At 41.3% G+C, this 24,428-nt stretch overlaps 1 protein-coding gene across 3 annotated transcripts in view; it reads left to right on the top strand.

Annotated features, from left to right (window-relative positions):
* The window catches only part of ARHGAP6 (Rho GTPase activating protein 6), a 180,424-nt gene extending 158,419 nt beyond the window's left edge, over nt 1–22,005 (top strand). For all 3 annotated transcript variants that reach the window (XM_064143061.1, XM_064143062.1, XM_064143064.1), the window contains exons 8-13: nt 1,075–1,223; nt 5,465–5,644; nt 11,327–11,424; nt 17,354–17,616; nt 19,320–19,400; nt 19,835–22,005. In XM_064143061.1, the coding sequence (XP_063999131.1) occupies nt 1,075–1,223; nt 5,465–5,644; nt 11,327–11,424; nt 17,354–17,616; nt 19,320–19,400; nt 19,835–20,541 (1,478 nt within the window). In that variant the 3' untranslated portion in view covers nt 20,542–22,005. The remainder of the gene's footprint in view (nt 1–1,074; nt 1,224–5,464; nt 5,645–11,326; nt 11,425–17,353; nt 17,617–19,319; nt 19,401–19,834) is intronic.
* Nucleotides 22,006–24,428: the final 2,423 nt, after the last annotated feature.

Raw genomic sequence — 24,428 nt, 5'->3', positions numbered from 1 at the left:
CTCCTTTACCGATTTTCAAAAGCTTACATCTTTTAATTCTTTGATCTCTACCAACTGTATTTTTTTTTTCCCTGTACATTTAATGCTCTTATCCTTGATTTGCTCCAAATATTTGTGTAGTATAAATATGCTAAACTCTTTCCTTTGTTTTCCTGCCGTGTGTAGCCTAGAAAACTAGAACCACAAAGATTTCACTTATTATACCTATAGTAATACATAGGATGTGATTCTTGTTATCTGTTAAATCCTGACTCTGTCACTGGCAGTAGCTAACAGACTCACATTTGAATCCTGGTATCTTAGCACTACTAATGCTTTCAGTTGCTGGAGTTGTTTACTGACCAAAATCTCAGTCTTGCTTCAAAGAGCTAGCTTACAAATAGTCCCCAAAGTCATAATATTAACTATTTCAGATTGTGTTAGTAAGGCCTGAGTATAGACTGTCACAGTTTTGGGAACAAGTAAAGTTGAACCCTTCAAGCTGCTGCCTGGTACATGTTCTTCAGATTCTTTGTAGCCATTGTGTCAGAGAACCTGCCTCTGGTCCACCTTTGTCCCTGGCTACTGCTGCATTTTGGGTGATTAGAGTGATGGGGTTTGCAGAATGTCTTTTTTATCACTAGTTACTTTTCCAGTCTCCCAGTACCTCCACAAGATGGGAAACTGCAAGAAAACCCATTTGAAATGGCCAAAGCATAAAGCTGACTGCAGTGCTTCCCAGCAATGCCCTGTATATACCTGTAGCTATACCAAAGTTAATGTAGTAAGTAGAAAAGGAAGCAGAATTCTTGTGTCCGGTAACAGTGATGGAATATGCAATATGAATTCTGCTCTCATAGATCCTATGAACCTGTGAGCAAAATGTTGGCCAACCAAAGCAAGAATCCTGTAACATTATTTGCTACACTTTTGATATTTCCTTAGAGTTTTATCTTTTTCTTCTGATTATTATAAGAAAAACTATCCTTAAATAAACCTATTCTTACAGCTTCTTTTGGGCTGGGAACAGTATATTTGTTCTGCTTTTAGGTTAGTTGGAGTGATTTTCTTAGAATGTATTTTTTTCTCCTGTAGTATTAGAACCAGATGAGCAGCTAAACACCTTACAGCTTCTCATTTATCTTCTACCTCCCTGCAACTGCGATACTTTACACCGGCTGCTGCAGTTCCTCTCCACAGTGGCTGGCCACGCAGAAGATACCACAGACAAAGATGGCCAAGAAGTAAGTCCTTGTCACTTGTTTCCTTCAACTTTGCTTAATTCATGATCTGAAGAGATATCTTTAAAGCTGTGAAGCAAACACGATGGTGACGTACCCCTGAAAGATGGAAGAGCTTTCATATTCTTGCCTTACATTTACTGTTTTGATGTTTTCTATGTTCTTAGGGCTATGAAGGTTTAATTTTTTGTATGACTTAATCTGCAAAGGACCTGCCACTTCCTTTGGGAGACTCACAGCATAATCAGTCTTGTTAAGAATATCTAATGTTATCCATTCTTTCTCTCCACCTTTTTTTATCCTGTTGTATTCTGTAGAAGAAATACTGGCATAGAAAAGTGTCAGGCAGTAAAGAACATGCTTTTTCATTCTCTTTGCATTCTGTTGTTGCTTTCATATATGGCCTTTGGACATAGCAGTTCACACCTTGGTTCCCTTAGCTTCCTTGTATGTACTGAGTAGTGGAGAACGAAAAATAGAAGACAAAAGCTCCAGTTTTATCCTTGCAATTGGCAGATCTAATCACTAGTTTAAGTTAGGGCCCATCTTGGCCTTTTTTTTTCTTTTTGGCCTCCTTACTTTCTGGACCAAATTCAGTGGAGAGACTGGAGTACATCCACCTCACAGAGAGGACACCCATAGCCACGTGGCTGAACTATACTTCTGAGCATCCACATGTGTACATTTGCACTGTTCAGACTAGAGAAGATCTGGAAATTCAGGCTTCCCATTTTCTACCAGGAAGATGCTTGAGCTGGTCGCCTGCTCTGCACAAAGTGACAGCTCTGGTAACTTTGAAATAGGTGGATGCAGTTTGTCACTGGTTGACAAAATTATATCCCTTTAGCTGTGAGGAGGACTTGTCTTCTGAACTGCAGCAGAGACTACATCTGAGGTTACTCTCGAGGGTCTTCTGAAGCACCTAGAGAAGTTTGTCTTCCAAATGAAAAATCTTACTAACTTCTGTCAAATTTGGACACATTTTACATTTGGCTGATTTTAACAGTTGGCACTTTGAATATTTCTGCATTTCTGCCTAAACTTCCAGTGTGCTGTTTGTGGCTTCAAGACCTGCTTCTCTCCTAAATCCATTTTAAATGCTATTATTTTTTGTTCTCAGCATGGAGCTGATAAAAAACTCCACAACTATAATGGAAAGCGTTTAAAAAGAGCAGGCTGTAACGATTTTACTGTGCTTAAAAATGTGTATAAACCAGCTAAGGTCGTGGTCCCACTGGTCCTGCAAATAGTTCTTTGTTGGTTCAGGAATGTATCCAAGAGGATCATATTGCAGGGCTAAAGGATGCTGCATCTGAGAGTTGGTTTGGCCCAACAGTTGTACTAAAGGCATTTTCATTCCCATTTAGAGTACATCAGCTCTGCTACAGGTATTTTGGCAAGGCAAATTGATGTATGCTATCTTGGCAGTATTGTAGGTGTCAGGGATGTAATGTGCAATTGGATACCTTTTATAGATAATACAGTATTCTGCTCACAGTTGTTTAAGCTATTCATGAATAATTAAGTGAATAAAAGCATATAGGGCAAGAGAAGGTATTTCAGCAGAATGTTTGCTATCACTGGAAGCAAAACAGCCAACCTTTGGCACATAGACCCTCTTCATGATTTCTTTCAAAAGGCATTCTCTCATGAAGATGAATGGATAACATCATTAAAATTACTCTTTCATTTCATTTCACAGGATGTATTTACATTTTGTAAAGAAATACCCTGGGGCTGCCCTTAAGAAAAGACTCTGGTTGTACAAACAGCCTAGACATGCAGATCCAGGCACAACTAGAGACTGCTGCTGGCAAGGCTCAAGGCACCATGTGCCTGTGCATTCTTGGTAGCTCAGCAGTCTGACAGCATTTAAAAAGCAGATCACCTGAAAAACATCTGGGTGCGTGGTGGTGCATGAATAAGTGAGTGTGCTGTACTCACAGTCATGCTGGGATGAGTCTCTGCACAAAGAGCCAACATACTTCTTGTGGCTGCCCATGCACCTACTTACTGTAAATGTGTTTCCAAGATTACACAATGATTACACAAAAAAAAGCCACTTTTATTATCATCCCTTATGCTATGCAGTTAAATAAACCAGGTGCAATCAGCAAACAGTTGTAACTCTAACTAGGGTGTTCAATAAATTACCAACAACCAAAAAAGCCCAAAATTAAAACACCACTTTGAAAACATTTGGTTCCTAACACTAATTTCTTGAAATGCTGTTTTCACTGCCTCTTTTTGGTGCCACTCTTCCTATCTTTAAAAAATATATGTTATTACTAATCAGTTCAAATGTAACTGAAACAGATGAAAAATAACTCTGATGATTTTTTTTTCTTCTTTAAAAAAAGCCTGCAAGAAGTACTGGGTCAACAGCTGAAATCCACATACAGTCTTATATAGTCAAACTGCTGGCACCATCATCTGCATTCCCAGAATAGCAACCAAGTGGAGACATTGAGAAGTAGCACATGACCTTTTTTGCTTTGATAAAAAAAGAGAAGGAGAACGTGTCCAGAGAAGGGCAACAAGGCTGGTGAAGGGCCTGGAACACAAACCCTATGAGGAGAGGCTGAGGGAGCTGGGGGTGTGCAGCCTGGAGAAGAGGAGGCTCAGGGGGACCTCATTGCTGTCTACAACTACCTGAAGGGACATTGTAGCCAGGTGGGGGTTGGTCTCTTCTCCCAGACAACCAGCAACAGAACAAGGGGACACAGTCTCAAGTTGTGCTGGGGGAAGTATAGGCTGGATGTTAGAAGGAAGTTGTTGCCAGAGAGAGTGATTGGCATTGGAATGGGCTGCCCAGGGAGGTGGTGGAGTTACCATCCCTGGAGGTGTTCAAGAAAAGCCTGGCTGAGGCACTTGTTGCCATGGTCTAGTTGACTGTCTAGGGCTGGGTGCTAGGTTGGACTGGCTGACCTTGGAGGTCTCTTCCAACCTGGTTGATTTTATGATTCTTCTTCAAAGAGAGTGATTTAGTCTAATCCCAATTATGAATAAAAAGCTTTATTTAATAACCTATCCAAAATATTTTTCAGATCATTTCTATCTACACTAGTAAGTATTACTAACTTTCTCCTTCTTTCAAAATCAAGTTGCTATCACTTCTTTCAGCACAGAGTTAAAAAAAACCAAACAAACAGAAAAAACACATTAAAAAAACCCAAACACAGCAAAACAAAGCTGTGGAGTGGTGGAGTCACCGTCCCTGGAGGTGTTCAAGAAAAGCCTGGCTGAGGCACTTAGTGCCATGGTCTAGGTAACTGAATAGGGCTGGGTGCTAGGTTGCACTGGATGAGCTTGGGAGGTCTCTTCCAACCTCGTTGATTCTATGATTCTATGAAAACACCCCACACAACAAATATTTGGCATATTCTAGGAAAAAGGCAAAACCACAATAAGATAGTATTAAAAGACAACATGATTCTTAAATATCTAACCTGTTTAAGCATTGGAAAATATGTTTTTTTCCCCACACTGTATCTATTTCTAGTCATGAGTGCTACTTGGAAAAGCTAACTGTGTTAGCTCAGGAGGCTCAGGGGAGACCTTATTGCTGTCTACAACTACCTGAGGGGTGGTTGTGGCCAGGAGGAGGTTGCTCTCTTCTCTCAGGTGGCCAGCATCAGAACGAGAGGACACAGCCTCAGGCTGCACCAGGGGAAATTTAGGCTGGAGGTGAGGAGAAAGTTCTTCACTGAGAGAGTCATTGGACACTGGAATGGGCTGCCCGGGGAGGTGGTGGAGTCGCCATCCCTGGGGCTGTTCAAGGCAGGATTGGATGTGGCACTTGGTGCCATGGTCTAGCCTTGAGCTCTGTGGTAAAGAGTTGGACTTGATGGTCTGTGAGGTCTCTTCCAACCTTGATGATACTGTGATACTGTGTTTCCTATTTGGTCTAAAGACATGATAATATGCTGAGGTGGTGAAGTAGGAGGGAGTTCAAAAGTATGCTGCTGCTGACCTTCCAGGGGAACTAAGGTTAGGCAGCACTTCCACTTTCTACTCCTTCAATGCATTTCAAAATATAGCCAGAAAATCCCAGTGCCTGTTGCGGAGATGTCCAAACGAGACTTAAAATTGTCCATTTTTATTCAGCTGGCACTCAGGTTTGGTTTTGGTGAATGAAACATCTGCCAAATCGAGGAGGTGTGGGATGGCATGTTGTAGATGTGTAAATATACAGATCTGTATGCTTTAGACCCTTAGAGACTCCATTTATATCTGTTTTCTAGATTACTGGCAACAAAATGACATCACTTAACCTGGCTACCATCTTCGGCCCTAACTTGTTGCACAAGCAGAAGTCTACAGACAAAGAATTCTCAGTTCAGAGCTCAGCTCGAGCTGAAGAGAGTACTGCTATCATAGCTGTTGTACAGAAGATGATTGAAAACTATGAAGCCCTTTTCATGGTAGGTGGATCTTTCTTCGTGTTACTCCTATGTATTTTTAAGTTAAATGAAGAAATTCCTGATTGGTATTAAAGCAGAATAGGATGAAATAAACTGTGGAAATTGCATTAGGTTAGGACCTGTTGTTGTTATTATTGGTAGAAAAAGTAGTCTGCTGTCAAGAGGAATGCTTTGCAGTAAGCAGTAACATTAAAAATGCGTACTTGTATCTTGCCTGGAACAACTTCTGTGTAGCTAAGAGTATCTCAGAAGACAGAAATCTGTGAGATCTGTGAAAATTGTGGGGCTGTCTATTGCTGAGTGGGGTTTGTGTACTAAACAACGTACCGACATTGTTCATTGATTTTGAAGACAAAACTGAAAGTGACCTTTCATTTGGAAGCCAAGGAGCCAATTCTTCAGGAAGTAAGAGATCCTTAGTTAATTTAAGGAATAGCCTCCCCTAACAAAATGTTTCTTGTTAGTTGATTGAGGAGGAAGGATGAAGCTTTCTTAGTTGTCAGCTGGACAAGAGGAGTAAAGCATAAATCTGTGTTGTTCTCGAGTTCCTTTCTGTTCCGTTGGTGAAGTGAGGAATTTCTTCATGAAAGGAGCAACCTGGAACTTGGGAGAGTTGTTTGCTGAAGATATAGCTTAGTTAAATCATGTTCCTCATGCTAGCACTTACCTGGACAGTAAATTCCATGGCTTTACCTTTCCCTCTTTTTGTCTACAAAATTATCGGTTAGCTCAGTATGGCTTTTGTCTGAGAGAACCGTCCTCTGGGGTAGCAGAGGTCAGTGAGACCTAGTGGTGGGCACTACCCTTGTCTTCCTTTTAGTAGATATACATGTCTTAAAAACAGTAGCCTTGGAAAGGTGATTCTTGTGTCTTGATACTGAGCAGCACTGTGTGTTACACTGAGGAGATGGGTTCCCAAAGCAAGAGGAGGAACCCTCTGGAAGCCTCCGTTAGCGCTGCAGGAGAACTGGATGGACATGTAGGGCTGACAGATGCATAGTACCGTGAGGTGAAGATGTGTACCAGATTTCAAAGAGCAAAGAGCACAAGAAAACAGTCATGAACCTGCCTATCAGTCTTGGCCTCAGATGAACTTCTTTGTGGTTTTCTGTTCTTTTCCCTTGCACTGTATTGCCTGGCATTACATTCGTTGCTTTATTTCTGTTCATGTTCCAGTAAGACACTCAACACTCTCTCTCTCTCTCTTTCATTTTGGTTTTCTTTTTCTTTTATGGTTTTCAGAGTTCGGGGAAAGTTTAGGTGCTGTTTTTTCTCCTTCCACAGCAGGAAAAGATGATGACAGAAGTGCAGTTTTGTGCAAAGGTCTGCTGGCTCAGAGTGAGGATAGCACTAACAAGTTTAAAACAACTCTCGAATATTTGCAGTACTTGAAGCTTTCTTATCTTGTTTCTCTTTAAGAAAATGTTACCACAGGCACATATTCCAATTTTCAAAGTGGGAAGAGAGTGGCTTAGGACCTCAGCCCTAACCTACATCTGGTCCTTGATTCCTTTATCTTTTCAGTGCTTGCTTTTTTCATCTTTTTTTCATCTGAAGGTTAAACAAAACGGGGAAGGGGGGAAGGAGTTATCTTTTGCTTTCCAGAGCAGCTTGTCAGTTTGTGGCAGATTAGAATCAGATTTCAAAATGAGAGGATAGCTGCATGTGAAAGAAAGACAAACCTATCTCAGGTGCTCTCCTGAAAGCTGAAATACATTGACTTGAGATTTATAGAGAAGTCTAACAGCAGAGCATCTCTGGGTGCTTTCACTCTTCCCATTGCCATAGTTTAATAAAGAACATAGTAGGTTCTGCCTGTTTTTTGGTACTTGCTCTGTAGGACTGTATCAAGTTCCTTATAGTTAGTGTTTTAGACAGCTGCTGCCATCTTTTGTTTTCATTGGCAGCACAGAAAGGCCCTTTTAATTCTGAAGATACACAGCCAGTGCATCATTTGGTAGTGGATGCATTGAAAGGAAAAGACTTACACATTTAACTGTAATAGAACTCTGGTCAATTGACATTAGGCAGCAGCAGTTTGTATTGTGGCTCAGGAAGGGTCTCTTTGTCAGAACCACCCAGGATGCTGGGAACTGTGTTTATTAAGCAGTTATTGTTTGCATCAGTAATATACAAACACATGGATTTCATGTAGAAGGTGGATTCTGGTCTTGCTTCATTGATGTTACAGTTGTTAAGGCCTCTCCTATCCAATTCTCATCCATTTCAGTGAGTCTCAGGAATGTGTTGAAACATTTTACAGGAAATGTACAAAGGCCTATTCTTTGCCAGTCTTTGAACTGTGCCCAGCAGCTCAAAGTGGAAAGGTACAACTTAACCACACTTTATCTCTTAGTTTGACTTGGCATGGAGGATTGAGAAGAGCAGCTTGGTCACGCTTCCTCATCTAATGCCCAGATCCAGCCCTGATGCAAATAAGCACTACATCTTGTCTATTCACTCCTTATTTTTACTGTTGGAGGATCCTGTGGCCTCCCTTCTGCAGAGGCAGTCACATGTTGCCTCTCTATGCCATGTCAGTAGCAAGAGACAGCACAAAGGAGACATTTCAAGGATCCCTCCACCCTTCTGTGTCAATAGCTTTGACTGTAGCAACTAGCCCCAGGTATCTAGGAGTATCTCCTACACTACTAGATTCCTAAGAACCCTAGAGCCCTTTGATCTGTCCTGGTATGTGCTCTACAGCTGTTATTTCAGTAGTGTCCTGACTGGTCTAGTTGACTGGTTAGGGCTGGGTGCTAGGTTGGACTGGATGACCGTGGAGGTCTCTTCCAACCTGGTTGATTCTATGATTCCCTTCTGTCCTTGAATTTCAAGTTCTCATCCATCTACTCGATCACAGCTACCAATTAATTCATTCAATGATAGTTACTGCAGCTCTGTAACATTTTCCAATATAGTAGTTCCCCATAAGTGTCAAGCATATAATTAATTACATGTATAAAAATTCTACACTTGGAAGTTAGTTAACTAAACTGAAATAAACTACCGCACAGGAGGGAACTGTAAACCCACTAGACAGCTGTCAAGGAGACCACCAGTACAAATGCAGTTCAAGGACCATACATTAATGTGGTGTCATTCACTCAGAAGTCCTGTAACTCAATGCAACGATTAAGTCTGAGTTTTGTAGAGGCATTCAGTGGGAATTGAAGTCCCTCTTGCAGCCTTTTCAGATTTGTTTTATGGAAGGCTGATTTTATTATTATTTTTTTTAATGACCAAAAAAAAAGGTGTTTTTTATATTTTTCTGACAAAGTTGTCTCAGTAAATTCTAACAAGTTTATTGGTGTCATGTATAGCTGAATACTAAACTACATACAGAAAGGTGTGGATTCTGCTGTACCTTTAAACTCACCTGGAGTTTGTTCTAAGGGACATTGTAGCCAGGTGGGAGTTGGTCTCTTCTCCCAGACAACCATCAACAGAACAAGGGGACACAGTCTCAAGTTGTGCCAGGGGAAGTCTAGGCTGGATGTTAGGAGGAAGTTCTTCCCAGAGAGAGTGATTGGCATTGGAATGGGCTGCCCAGGGAGGTGGTGGAGGCACCGTCCCTGGAGGTGTTGAAGAAAAGCCTGGCTGAGGCACTTAGTGCCATGGTCTAGTTGACTGGCTAGGGCTGGGTGCTAGGTTGGACTGGCTGATCTTGGAGGTCTCTTCCAACCTGGTTGGTTCTATGATTCTATGAAAGGCTGTCTGAATGGAAAGTTTCTGCACATCAGGTTCCCAAAAATGTGTTCTTATAAAGACAAGATAGTCTATTTAAAGACCAATATGCCAGTGACCATCAGTAAAATGTTTTTTCAGCTCAGAAGCTATGTACCCATTTTTAAAAAGGAATATGTGGTCACACAGATGTTTCAGAGAGATTTTGGGTCAATTTGCATTTAATGATGCATATCTTCATTTGTTTTCAGATTATTTCCTTTTTTTTAAAGTATGTCTCTTTCTGTAACTTGACTCCTTAAATAGCTTCCAATCTGAGGTGTTCCCCTGAGGAATCTATTAGTAATTCTATTCTTATTTCCCAGAAATGTCATGGAGAACAAATGGCCCATGCAGAGTGACCTAAAGGTCAAGAGATTCAGGCTCTGACAAATAGCATCCAGAAGCATGTTGCACAGTTGATGACCCCTTGCTGAGACTGTCTTGCCTCCAGCTCCATCCATCTTGAGTCAACCTGGGCTATTAGTTCAAGTTTCTCAGCTGTTTCAGTGCTTTGAAAGTTGAGTATTCCACTATGATGTGGCCAAACTCACCTAAAGATCAACAAGAACCATCTAAATTGTTGTTGGAAGCTCAAAGTTTACTTGGGCAAGATCTGGAGTGTCACTCTTGCTCACTGCCCAAAAGATGTTGCTGTATTTTGCAGAAGCTGCAGTTACCAAGTGGTTTGAAGGTTCTTCTCTCTGTAAAGGGGGTTAGAGAGAATTAGCTAATTGGAAGGCCAAACTCCAAAGAGGATGACAAATTCTGATTGAATCTGTTTCTACTGCTTGAAGGGCGACGAGGCTGGGGAGAGGCCTTGAGCACAGCCCTACGAGGAGAGGCTGAGGGAGCTGGGATTGGTTAGCCTGGAGAAGAGGAGGCTCAGGGGAGACCTTATTGCTGTCTACAACTGCCTGAGGGGTGGTTGTGGCCAGGGGGAGGTTGCTCTCTTCTCTCAGGTGGCCAGCACCAGAACAAGAGGACACAGCCTCAGGCTGCGCCAGGGGAGATTTAGGCTGGAGGTGAGGAGAAAGTTCTTCCCTGAGAGAGTCATTGGACACTGGAATGGGCTGCCCGGGGAGGTGGTGGAGTCGCCGTCCCTGGAGCTGTTCAAGGCAGGATTGGACGTGGCACTTGGTGCCATGGTCTAGCCTTGAGCTCTGTGGTAAAGAGTTGGACTTGATGATCTGTGAGGTCTCTTCCAACCCTGATGATACTGTGATACTGTGAAGTGCAGAGTGCCTGGGGAGCCAACAGGACCTGCTTATATGTGTGAGTTAGAGACAGTTGAACTCTTTGATTCCTTGAGTTCTCATTGAACATAAGAATTTAAATGCTTGTAGATCCCAGGATTTGGCTGTATGGGCACCTAAACATTAGAAGTTTGTGAGGCTCCTTTTAGAAAAGTGTTGACTTTTGGCAGCTCCCGCTTGAAATGAAGCAATTGAAGAACTTCATAGATAGAACAGATACCACAAAGTTTCCTTATGAGAGGGACACAAATAAGTCAGCTGACACAGGATTGCAGAATCTTAGAATGTTTTGGATTCTATGTTAATTCTATGATTTTGGATTCTAGTTAATTCTGTGTTTTGAATTCTATGTTAATTCTATGTTTTGGATTCTAGTTAATTCTATGATTCTATGACCTTAAGCTGGAGCTTTTGAGATCACAATACATCAGTTATCCCACCACTGTCATCAGAAATAATACTCAGCTGGGTACCAAAGGATCATTCAAAAGTAATCAGTGGTTGATGTTGCACAAAGTGATCTTGATTCCTTTTTCCTGGTGTTACATGAAATTTCTCTTTTAAATGAAAACATCTAAATATTTGTTTTATATACCCTATGTAAATGTATCTGTACTTGATCTTTTACATTAACTATAGCACCAAAATTAATATGTGACAGAATGTTAATCTCTAGCTAAGTGTTTTGTTGTCTTCATAGGTTTCCCCTGACCTACAGAATGAAGTCCTTATTAGCCTATTAGAGACTGACCCAGATGTTGTAGACTATTTGTTGAGGAGGAAAGCTTCCCAGTCATCGTGAGTAATCTGTTTTTTCATCATCCTTGTTTCTACTGGGAGTTTCTATCTCCCACTGGATGTGTTGAAAAGGTTCTAGTTTTCCACATCTCTTCTGCACTGTCTACAGCGGAGTAGAAATAATCGTCCTCATGACACAGACTCTGCCAAAGAAATCATGACTCTTGTACAGTGTTTTCTAAGGAGAGATCTCATTTCCTGATTCAGAGGAAGGATTGTGTTCTGCTGCAGAGAACAGCATGACATGTACACTAAAATATTCAGTGCACTACTATCTGACAGGATGTATTCTAGTGATCTACTGCTTCATGTCTTGGGTTAACTGTTGTAGTCTTCAGTAACAGAAGGTGTGTATTACACTGTCCTTGAAGCACACCCCAGAGTGCCTTAACACAATCACAGTTAGCCCTTTGACCAGTTCATTTTCTTTTCCTACTGTATGGGACACTGTAAACAAGTGAACTGCTGCAAGAGCAGGTCTGTGGAAACTCTTTGGTTATTATTTAATTGTATGCTTTGTTATAGATTGAAGAGAAAAAAAACCCACACTGGTCACTATTGCAGTTATGACACATAACATGTTCCAGCTCTGTGTATGGTGTATGTATGCCTGCACCTGTGTGCCTTAACGCTGTGAGTTTGTACCTTTAGATTAACAGGATTCCTGGGACACGCAGTCACTGCCTTTTTATTACGGTGTCGGACCCCAAGGTCACAACATTTCACAAGCTTCTCTAAGTCATTTTTAAGAAGTCTCTTAGACTAAACTCTCCAGGACAGATTGGACTTTGTCTTCCTGTATGCGTGGCAAGTGCCTGGTGCATTCAGAATGTAATTAAAGTGGAATTGGTAGGGTTGGTTAGTTACAGGGATTTTTTTCTCTCCTGAACCTCGTATAATTGGAGGTGATGTAACAATGTGCCTGGCTTTAAAGGAAGAGGTATAGAAGAACTAGTGTAAGCGATATATGGAGGGAAAAGCTTGCTTCAATTATAAAAAGTCTAAACAAATACACGTGCAGAATACTATCATGTGTTGTAGAGGATTTTATTAGTTTGTTGACTTAACCACACGAACACATAATGCAGTAGCAAATTACCACGGCTGATCCAGTTTGTGGTAATTGTGCTTTCTTAGTGTACCACAGACATGAGATCATCTCAGTTGGTTTATGCCTGACTGACAAGTAAACTGTATTTATATTTACATCACAATGAATGCAGGATACTTAGAGGTACATCAGCTGTATTTACACTTGTTTCACATTTCCTGTGAGCCAAGACCACAGTTAAGAGAGACACTACAAACCACCTGGCGTACAGCAAAACTGTGTAGATACTTCTTTCTTTAATCCCTCCATTAGAAATTACATTACTTCTAACTCAAGCTAATAAAAACCTCCATGCTGGGCTTCACCATCCATATAATACAAAGACATAAAACTGTGTCTCACATATCAATTGAGCATAAATTTGCCACAAACGATTGTGGATGTTACAGATTATTATTAGATCCTGTTTCCTTGAAGCTAATTGACTTTTCCTTGAGCCTTCTTTCTTTTCAGCCAGTATGCACACCTAGAGGAGAAAACTTATCTTTTGTGCCAAGCTGGTCACAACTGACAAAGAGGTTCTTGTAAGAAAATATTATGAAACCCAATAGGAACCTTTAGCCACACTAGTACCAGTTTCTTGTAATGGGCAGATGAGGGATCACTGACACGGGAAAAACTTACTCTCTGTCAGTTTTCCTCTCCTCTGCTGTCATGTAAGTAATTTATTCTTAATGTTAATGAGCTATGTTTTCACTGTGATTACACCTTCTTGATTAAGATATTCCAGGCAATTAGAGGGAACGTCGCTTAATGTAATTGCTAGGAGTGTGATGCTCTTAAGAGATAAGTCTGTTTCAAAACATAATCTTAATTTTGAGGTGACATATTTGTTAGATATTTTTCTATATGAAATGTGAGGCAGCAGAGGAGAAGGAGATGTTTGTCTTGATTTGGTAAAAAAAAGTCACCAAAGTACATCCTTACTGCTCTTGGAAATTTCCCAGTCATGTACTCAAGATCCAAATCTGGATCTGTGGAACAGAAAACTGCATGTTCTTGAGACAGGCTTCGTCAGAAAAGCTAGTTGGCTGCATAACATAGAGCTATGGAATCTACTTCAAGACTTTAATATCATACCGATTTCTCTGAAGGTCCTGCTTCTGCAATTGCCCTCGCACCTCTGCTTTTGGTGTCATTACAAATGCTTTCTTGGCTCTGATCCAACAGAGAAAAGACAACCGCTTCCTCCACAGAGGGCAAATCAGGTGTTCCTCATCTTTCAGTTCTCTTAAGAGCTGAGCATCACGAATAGTGTGTCAAGGAGTTTATAGAAGTCATTCATGGTAAAGCACTCACTACCCCTGGCAGCAATTACAAAGTGTGCTTTTGTGGACGACTTCTCAACTTTTTTGTACGTTGGCTTGATGACAATGGAATTTGAGATTTCTAGCTGTAAGATGAAGCATCTTTAACACAAAAATAAAATATGTTTCTTATGGTTATTTCTTGCTTACCATGTTTAGTAGTCCTCTTAGAGGAAATGAATTTCAAAGGTATAGAATTTTCAGGCATTTTTGGGTATTGGTGATGGGTTTCAATCCATCCTAAACAGTGGTGCAAAAACGAAGCCATATGATGGGCCACATAGCACAGGTAAATGCAGTCTTCAAAGCTACAGAGGCTCTTCGAATGACCGAGTCCTGTACCTTGTTACAGAAGAAACCACACCATAATCCCACAATAATCTGGTTTCTTGGTGGCACCTGTGTTGCTGATATGTGTGGGAATACTGCATGTTGCCAAGCATCACACTCTGTGCAATTTATCTCTTTTAAGACAATTGTTTTCCTACTCTGAAGATTTTAAGGCATAACAGAAGATGATTTCTGCCAACAACAGAATGGGATTTCCTGTTATGATGACCTTAATGCCAATATAGGAATATCCTCAGTAGAATTATTACTATTATTAGTATTAATATTTAGAATCAATGATTACTATTATTACCAACATTTTTTCAGTTCAGACTGTGGTGGATAGCATCAATTCAGAAGGCTGTCAGTTAAAAAAAAAGCAACACAAAAAAAGCCCAAGCTTCTTCCATAATGTAACTAATTTGGGGTTTGGAATCAGAAATTGTATTTTTGAACATACTGGTATAGGTTTTTTTCCCCCACAGCTTCCAAACCTTTGCTGTGCATAACAGCTTTTGAAACCTTTCCCTTAACATAGTTAATAACCACGAGAAAATACTTGACTTGCCTTCCCACTTCTCACATTTGATGGCACCTATTTATTTGGAGACCATAATCTGTCCTTATAGGCTGCATATAGACCTTATCTTTCCCTGGTATGTGGGTCGAGAACCTGACAGCTCTCCAGGGAAAGATGAATTTTAGTAAACATCCATTTCCTACTGAATTCAAACAGATGCAAAAGTTTTGCTCTAAGGAATATTTGCGCATTCATTCTTTATTTGGAAAGCTGTGAACCAAAGTCTTCCTCAAGAGCATCATAAAGCTGCAAATGTGTAAAATGAATTTCCAGCTCTGAAATACTCAGTCCATTTTGGTGGCTTTTTTGTCACTAGGTCAGCAAAGGCCACAGGCATTTTAAATTAGGTTTAAAACTATTCTTTCTAAACAAATTTGACAGTGGTATCATATGTGTGTGTGTGTGTGTACAGTTGCATAGGCTTATTAGCAGAAACTGTAGCTGAGTTTAGAAACTTGAACAATTTGGATCTTTCCAAAGACTTGGCTGTTTCCTTTCAAGTAAATTTTTGTCAGGAGCTCTGTCTTGAGAAGAGATAGACTATAGCAGATCATTCAAGGTAAGACATCAAATCAGTGTTTCACAAAGCTCCCATTCATGTTCCCACATTATTTCATTTCCATTTCCCTTTCCCTTGTGTTACCTTGCCATGGCTAACTGGCAGTATGTCTCTCTCTTTGCCTTGTGCAACATTGCTAGATTTTGATCTTGCAAAGCTTTACATGCAATAAGCATTATTGGTGTTACAGTCAGTGCTGAGAATGACAGTGAGGCTTAGATGACATTCTATCTAGAAAGCTGGAGACAAAGACACCTGGTCAGAGGAAACCAACACATACCAACTTGTCTCTCCTTTTCCAGTCTTTTAAACTCTCAAGATGTTGCTTAAATCTTAACTCATACTGCACAAGCTTTTTTAGAACTTAGGCAGGCAGGAAGAAAGGAGAAAGGGACAAAAAGTGGGGAAAAATGTTGTGACAGAATTGTACATACTTAAAAGACAATAACTCTTCAGTCTGTTTATGGATTCGTTTACGTTGGACTTCTCTTCAGAGGAGAAGTTGTGATGGGAAGTCACATAACTGAGGCATGATTTACTTTTTTCTTTCAAATGTCTTGCCAACATTGTCACATCAACCACACTTGGGAAGCCTGGGGCAGACTTTGCCAAATGGCAATTCTGGTGCTTTGAGTTGAGGTTCAGGAGCAGTTCAGTGATAGATTTCTTGCTGGGAGTTACCAAGGAACATACACAACAAACCATTATTGAATACCATGGTAATCGTGACCTTGAGTGTATATACTTTGTGTTTTGACACATGCAATAAGTAAATCAAGAAGGACAAAAAAACCCAACAGCTTGAAAGTGGTGTTTAGTTCTGTCATCCTTTCTGTGTTACTGTTAGTGTGCAGTGGCTAGCCTGGACTATCACTCAGTGATTTTTTTTTCCATTATTATTATTTTATTTCTCCAGTTTTGTTTGATTTGTCTGGGAAGAGGGTTCTTGTTCCACAGCAAATACTCAGTTCAAGCTCTTTTTGGATTTGACTCAGAGAAGGGCTGACCATTTTCAGCACAAGTTAGCTGGAATGAGCCTCCTTTGTATCATGTTCAATTAGAAAAGATAATAATGTGAGATCGCTGAGAGAAGTGTTTGACTCAAGAGAAGCAAAAGATAAGCATCTAAGAAACAAAGATCGGGCTGCAGAGAAATGAAAAACGAGTAACAGAGATATAAATGAGAGAGGACTAGTCCCAAAAAAGTGATGTTTGTTTACAGAGTATTTCTGCATACTCCATGGGAAGCTCAAGGACTCACAGGCTGCCTCCTGCCTGTGTAGTCAACTCTAACAGTTCAAGAAATCTTCCTCAATGTTCCAAAGACATGTCAGAAATTACAGTTGTCTCTCTGAGCCTTGGGTGTGCTTTGGTGGGGGTTTTGTTTACCTTCCCCCCCACCCCTGCCCCAGTTAAGTGAAAGCAATGCTGGTAGTGATGTAATGGTGAAAGGACGAAAGAAGTTGCAGCAGTTATCAACAGACCAAGTTGTTTGTTGCCACCTTCAGAGGTACCTACATGTGCTGGTCCCTTGTAGAATATTTATTTTGTGATGTCTCTAGAAGAGGATCCTTCTTCCAGCATGAGAGGCAAGCTAAGGTTTTGGATTCTCTCTGTAGCACTTCAGAATGGAAGGAACAATTTTAGCATACTGCTTAGCATCAAACCAATCTTCCTTGTCGTGCCCTCAGATTTGCTATTGCAACAAGCTGAATTGTCAAGGTAACATAGGGAATCGATTCACTGTTTAATTTCATGTGGTGAACTGTATACCGTTGTGTGGTTTTTCTGTTTTGGTTTGTGGGTTTCTTTTCCCTCGACAGCAACATCTTTTGATTTTTAGTGGCCTCTGCTGGCCACCTCATGGCAAAAGTTTTACTCATGGAAATTTCACCTCTGTACTGCACCTGAAGTGTTTTCATTCCAGTAGCTGTGATCATGCTCCTGCATTTGATTTTATCTTTGTGATGTCAAACTGTGTCTGTAGCTGCGAACAGAAGGAATTTTTCATTAATAGTAGTTTGTTTATGGAAATTTCTCAGGAGCCCTGAGATGCTGCGGTCAGAAGGTTCCTACTCCACAGGAGGAAGGCATTCTTCCACAGACTCCAACAAAGCTTCAAGTGGAGATGTCTCCCCTTATGACAACAACTCCCCGGTACTCTCGGAGCGCTCACTGGTGACAATGCAAGAAGAAGTTGCCCGCAGCCCAGATAAGCTGTACAAGGTACCCGAGCAGTACGCACTGGTTGGGCACTTGCAACCTAAGACAAAGGAGAATTCTTCTGCATCACAGGCTGGAAAAGGTAGGGTATGTCTTGCTCATGTTCTGCATCCTCAGTGGCAGATGGATGCTTTTGAAGTGATTGAAAAGTGTTTGGTTTGTGTCATCAGCTACCCAGATTTGAGGAGCAGCACTGTAAATAGCCCAACAAAAAATGACTGACCAACATCGGGTTTTGTGCTGAGCCCAAAGGACTCAGTCCTACTTTCTAGCTCAGTGAGCCGTTGGGGTGCTCATTTCTCAAAACGTGGAGCTATTATTAGGAAACTAAAACTGTCCATGTCCTGCTTTTCAACCTGTCTGTGACAGCTTGGCAAAGACTTATTTCTAGTCCTACTCCATAGGACTGCAATACCTGCAGGGTGTTATAGAATCATTAAATGGTCTGGGTCAGAAGGGACCTCCGAAGGTCATCTAGTCCCAGCCTTCTCTGCGGTAAGCAGGGGCATCTGCCCAGACTTTGAAGTCTGAGACTTCAAGATGTCAAATTACAAGTTTTGTGCAATTGAAAAGAATGACCTCAGCACCCTCTCATTGAAGAATGCAGCTGAGCTGCACAGCTTTACATTTGCTGACACTTACACCCCTAGTAGTACTAGTGCAGGGATCTGTAATTTCCATAGCTATCTAGCAAGTGCACACCTGAGTGATTACTCCTGTAAAGCACTGTGGGTTTGAACTGTCCCTGGAGGTGTTCAAGAAAAAGACTGGAAGAGGCACTTGGTGCCATGGTCTAGTTGACTGGATAGGGCTGGGTGCTAGGTTGGACTGGATGATCTTGAAGGTCTCTTCCAACCTGGTTGATTCTATGATTCTATGATATCTCACCAGCACTGCAAGTTGCTTTTAATTTAAAAGTACTTTTTTTTTACAGTACATTAATGGAATACATATTTAGTGAGCCAAATTTTAAGGATTTTCAGTGCTTAGGGATAGCTGTTTTGTGGTGTTCTAAAAATCATTGCATTTCAGAGATACTGGTAGACATTCATCCCCTCTCTGGAATTTAGTCTGCAGTCTCAATTTTATGCTTTGTAAATGCCAATGGTTTTTTATCTTCCATATCCAGCATCTAAATATCTGAACAGAATTCAAATTTTGGTCAGACTTCTAATAAGTTATAAACAGGAAATCACATGAAGTTTTATCATGTTAACCATCTTTTGGACTTCAGTTGTACTGGAGCATGACAAATTAGAGAATTCCTTTATTGTCAGATGAAAAAGGCATTAAACAGTTGTGAGCCAGCACAATCCTTGATGTGGGCATTTCATTAGATCTCTCTTCTTTGACAGCTCTTCTGTGTAAGACTCAAGCGATGGTGCAAGCTGATAGAGCATGCCTTAAGTGACCCTTGGGGCAAGGGCTACCTGAGAGAATTCTCCCATAAAAACTACATCAACAACCTTGTGTTGACCAAGCCCTCCTATTCTTGTGCAAATTCTCCGAGGCAGGATACTTAAGGGAAATTCCATTCTTTGAGCAAACTCAGGCCTCCTACCCATACAGAGCTTACTGAATCCATTACAGGATTTAGGCCTGAAACAAGTAACTGTGAGCAAACACCTTTAAGATGTTTCTGTTAGGTGCACAAGTCTGCTGCTAGTTAATGTTAACTACTTTGGTACCTTACGTAAGGTTTTACTTTTCCATGAATGCCCTTCAACAATAATGGCTATAAGAAGATCAATTCATCATCTTTTTCCTGTTCTTACTGCTGTTTAGATGTTTCTGAAGATCATTTTGATATCTGGGGTACCTGGCATTCAACACTGAAAAGTGGCTGCAAAGATCCATCAATGACAGGTCGGTTATTTCTCAAGTTTTATGCCTAAATCTAGCAGAGGCATAAACGATTTCTTGGTTTTGAGAAATTGTAGTCAACATTGTCCAGAACATGGTCGTTTCTAAAAGTGACCGTTCAGTAACACACAGAGAAGCACAATTGTTGTGCAAGGGTGGTGATATTTCCAGCTGTCACAAGGTAATCTAAAAGTTGTTTTAAAGTCATGTAAAAAAATAGTTTTATGGTTTTTTAAAAGTCATTGAAAGGTGGACACCTGGTGGGGATTTGGAGGGCAGCTGCCACCGTGGCAGAAACACAGACTGTGAAGTTGGCAGTCCTGGGTGCTGACCACGCCACCACAGTCGCAGCAAATATATGACTGGTCCTGCCTTTGTTTTGCTTTGCTTTAAATGATTACACAGATTGATGCTGTCTTTCTGACTCTGGCCCCCAGGTTCTTATGGGAACATTTATGAAAGCAGCTCACTGCGACCGGGACAGTGCTCTCTTTCCCAGGGGAACCTCGCCTTATATTCTCCTCAGTGGCAGAGCAGCTCCTCTGACTTGGACACGAGCAGGCAGGCCATGAGAAGGAGCCAGACGACTGCTGCCATTACTGAGTGCCAGCTCCATCCCACGGTGTCTCGGATGTGCAGTAACTCACAAATTCAGCTTGGCAGTAGGAGTTCAGATCTGCCACACTCCAAGTCAGAGCAGCATTTGACTTTAAGCAGTGTGGAGGACCTCAGTGAGCGTGACTCGAGTGCAGGTTGTTCACAAGGCACAGCCAAGCCTCCCTACAGGAAAGAGCGACCACCACCTCCCTACCCAGGCACAGCGAAAACGAGCTCTGTGTTGTCACAGCGATCCAGTGTTTCTTCAACGTTGCACTCTTTGTGGAGATTTCAACGCCCAGAAAAAAATTCAGGGACCAGAGCAGCTGGAGGACCACCACCTAAAGCTCCTGACCGGGCTCCATCCAAGCAGGAGCATCTGGCCCCACACACTCAAGCAGGTCACATCTGTTCCACAGCACCTCACAGTCAGAACAGTAAAAGTATTTCGGAGTCGGACTGGCATGATTGGCAAAGGGAGAGGTGGCAGATTTGGGAGCTATTATCAGCTGATAACCCTGATGCCCTCCCAGAAACCCTTGTATGATTGGACTCTACAGAGCTGCCACTTACACCTGTGCCTCTGTCTCATAGGAAAACAGTGGTGATGTTGGAAAGTGGAGGTGGGGGGTGAGGGCGCATTTGTTTTATACCAAACTGAACTGCATCTACTTTTCATTTTTTAAACTCAGTTCACTTTAATTTCTTAACAGCACTGTCAAGCAGCCCATTTACAAATACAACCTGTTCCCTGTTTTTCAGCAAGCTTTTGAGAAAAAAAAAAAAACCAAACTAAACAAAAAAGATGAAAAGATTTAGTCTCATAACTCCGTATGCAAACGCTGTGTGTAAGATCAGACCGTCGCTTTGATGTTGCTTAAACGTGTATTTATATCTCTGCCCCTTCTGATGGTTGTATATTCTGTGGTGAGTATTGTATGATAATCATGTATTATGTTTTCATATACAGATGGCAAGCAATCGTGACTGCTTTGTTGTTGTTGTTGTTTTTAAATCACTGCACTTGCATTACCCTGATATGCCTTGGAACTCTCTAGAAAGTGCACAAGCTGGTTTCTGTGCTTATAGTAAAGTAAATAAACCCCCCCCCAAAACTGGAGGAAGTTGTCCTCCTTTTCACTGCCTGTTGAAAAACACTAACCTAGAGTGGAACGTGAAAAGCCATATATTTTATAAGGGTAGTAGTGAGCTTAGAGGTTAAAGTACTAAATCTATATATTTTTTTTCTTATATTTACAAACAAAATTAAACTTTGATACAAGATTGTAAAAAATTTTTCTTTTTTTCTTTTTTTTTTTTTTTTTATAGACTCTGATAGGAAGCAGCTTAGAGAATCAACTAAGAGCAAGGCCAGGCCCAAACCAACTAAGGAAGGTCTGTCTTTCCCATTCTAGAGGAAAAACCAGTGTTATGTATACAGAATATAATATATATATTTATAAATGTATGATTTTATGTATTGCTCTAAAAACAGTAAACTGGAATCCAAAGTTTAGAAAACCAAACCAAGTAAATTGAGGCTTGTAACAGCTGAGAAAGAATACAGCTTTGCCTTTGAAATAGCAAAGCTTGAGCATTAAGTCAGAGAAAGCTTCAAAACACCCAAAATAATCAATGCAGACAGACGTAGGAAAGGGAGTTTGAGAACTGAACAGGACGTTTGGAAAAGTTGACAGCTGCATTTCTATAAACACTGTGCCAAAGTGGGGGTCAATTGTGCTTCTTGGGGGGGGGGTGACTGTGTGTTGCGCCGTTAAACGTTGCCGGTTTAGACGCATTCCGGTGGGTTTGAGTTGCAAAATCGCCTGTGGCCAGCAGGTGGCGATGTACTTCAGTATTCTTTTTATCACTTGCTAAGGGAAAGTATATCGAAAGGACTCTATAAAACCTATTAGTCTTAATTCTAACGAAGTTGAAGACTTATCCAGTGATGTTGTCTTTAAGTTCTATCTTGTGCCATAATGATGTGGAATAAAAAAGCTAAGCAAAATCCTGAGCATATTTTTTGCTCCTTTTTTAAAGTAAGGCTTATATCAAAACTGGATGTGGTTTTATTGCATTGTTGAGTGTCTCTGTCAAAAGCCTCTAAGGCAGGATTAGGAGCTTAAGCATCATTTTCAAGTACTACTTAAATATACAAGATTTAAGGTGTTGCTTTTTTTGATCTTAAAATCCATCATATAAGGTGTCTATCCATCTTATGAGGTGTCTGCCCATCGTATCTCCATTTCCCAAGTGAAGGGACATTGTAGCCAGGTGGGGGTTGGCCTCTTCTCCCAGGCAACCAGCAATAGAACAAGGGGACACAGTCTCAAGTTGTGCCAGGGGAAGTCTAGGCTGGATGTTAGGAGGAAGCTGTTGGCAGAGAGAGTGATTGGCATTGGAATGGGCTGCCCAGGGAGGTGGTGGAGTCACCGTCCTTGGAGGTGTTGAAGAAAAGCCTGGCTGAGGCACTTAGTGCCGTGGTCTAGTTGACTGTCTAGGGCTGGGTGCTAGATTGGCCTGGATGATCTTGGAGGTCTCTTCCAACCTGGTTGATTCTATGATTTTATGATAAGTTATAGGCCAAAAACTGCAGCCCAAGCAGAAAGGGGTGGGATTTGGCCTTCATCTGTTGTATCACTGTTGGGCTGGCCACCTCCATTTTTGGTTTATGGGTTGTTTTTTTTCTTGGTAATACTGCATTCAGAATAAATCTCAGCTCTCTGCTGGTGATTGAAAGGGCTTTTCAAATACCACCTTAATGTGAGACTTGATAGGAAAAGGTTCTTGGATGCAGCTTGTTGCAGCAGCTCTGTGTCAATTTGCAGGGAAAAAAAACCAAAACTCCAAACCCAGGTTAAAAAAAGGTAGTGGAATATGAAGAAGGACAAAAATGAACTCTCACAAGCAATCTTCGCTGCTGTTGATGTTGTCTCAAGATTATCCCAGGCTTGATAAAGGTTTGCTACAGGGACTTAAAGCTCCCTGATACTCCTAAAAGCCATGTGATGTGTAAATCCTGCTGCAGAAGATACATCATTCACTAGATGTCCATCTCTTCATTGTAAGTTCTTTTCTAAATACAGAAGCACCAGCACATTCTGGACAGTTTTAGTGAAAGATGCCTAATGATTGCTTAGCCTCATAAAGATCTTGCTTTTCACCACTACCTCTGTGCTCTATTTTTGCCAGTACCTCTCTCTATGTGTGTGTGTAAATCTCTGTCTGCTACCACCTCTATGGACTTTGTGTGAAAACAAAGAACAAAAGACCACTGCTGGAGGACAACCTTATCTGCATGCACACAGTTGCTTGGAAGAAAAGAGGTACAGAATAAATTCCACTGAATTGGTGTAACACTTGCCAAAATTACATCGTTTCTGTCTTACTATTTTTATTTGAACAGGACAGAGCAAAAATTATCACAAGTGGGTTAAGGGTGGAGTAGTTTTCAGTTGTACTGTTTTCTAGGATAAAATCAGTGACATCATTTCGTGTGATGTACCTGTAACCATGAAAGGTTACTTCTAGTTTTATGTCAGCTGATAGATCTGATTCCATTTTATGTCTCTGCAGCACTGTTCTTCCTATGACGTGTGCTCTTGTATGGCCATCTCTGGGGGGGAATCAAAGCCATACCCCTCTCTCCTTTGAGAGCAGGATTCCTGTTGTAGCAGAAGTGTCATGAGTCTGCTTCAGTGAAGAGCATGGTAGAGAAGGTCTCCTTTGGAGGTCTCAAGGCCTCTGGACAACCTTCTACAGCTCAGTTACGTATCTTCCTATCACACCATGCTCATTTATAGCTAGGACAGAAAGAAATCCTCCTTCCCCTGACAGTTTCCATTACCTCCTCTCTCTCAGGGGGTGTCTCCCAGCTGGGAGGAAGGATATGATGCACTTGCAGCTGAGTCCAGAAGAAATGAAATGTGCATCCCAAGGGTGACGTGCCTACAGATTACCCACAGGGCGAGGTTTGCTTCTCTCTCTTCAGGTGCAAAAGGTAAAAAATGAGGAGAATCAGTGCAGCTCTAGATACAAGCCAAATGTGAGCCAAGGACTTTAAAATGCTACTTTAAACATTGCAACTGTTGTTGCTACCATCTTTTAAAACAGATGTGGTTGCACAGTTGACTCACTCATTCCAAGTTCATGCTGCACTGCTGAGGGGTAAGTTGCACCTTCTCCCTCTTCTCTTACCTTCCTATCTTGTTCCCTTACACCAGCTTTTGGAGTGGTGGGAGATATTCCAGGGCTTGTTGCTCCAGCTGAAACTTGCCCTGTACGAGGGGCACATAGAGTTCAAGTAGCTTGGTGGTTTTCACAAGTGGCAGACACAGGGGAAGAGAAGGGACAGGCTCAGAGACGGGAAGAGGAGGAAGGTGTGACTGGACAGCCTCTCTATCAATGGTCTCCAGTTTGCTCTGTTTCAGG

The sequence above is a fragment of the Pogoniulus pusillus genome, chromosome 5 (assembly GCF_015220805.1).
Source record: "Pogoniulus pusillus isolate bPogPus1 chromosome 5, bPogPus1.pri, whole genome shotgun sequence".
Classification (NCBI taxonomy): Eukaryota; Metazoa; Chordata; class Aves; order Piciformes; family Lybiidae; genus Pogoniulus; species Pogoniulus pusillus.
Note: the sequence above shows the minus strand (reverse complement) of the source record. Positions and strands in the feature narration are given on the sequence as shown.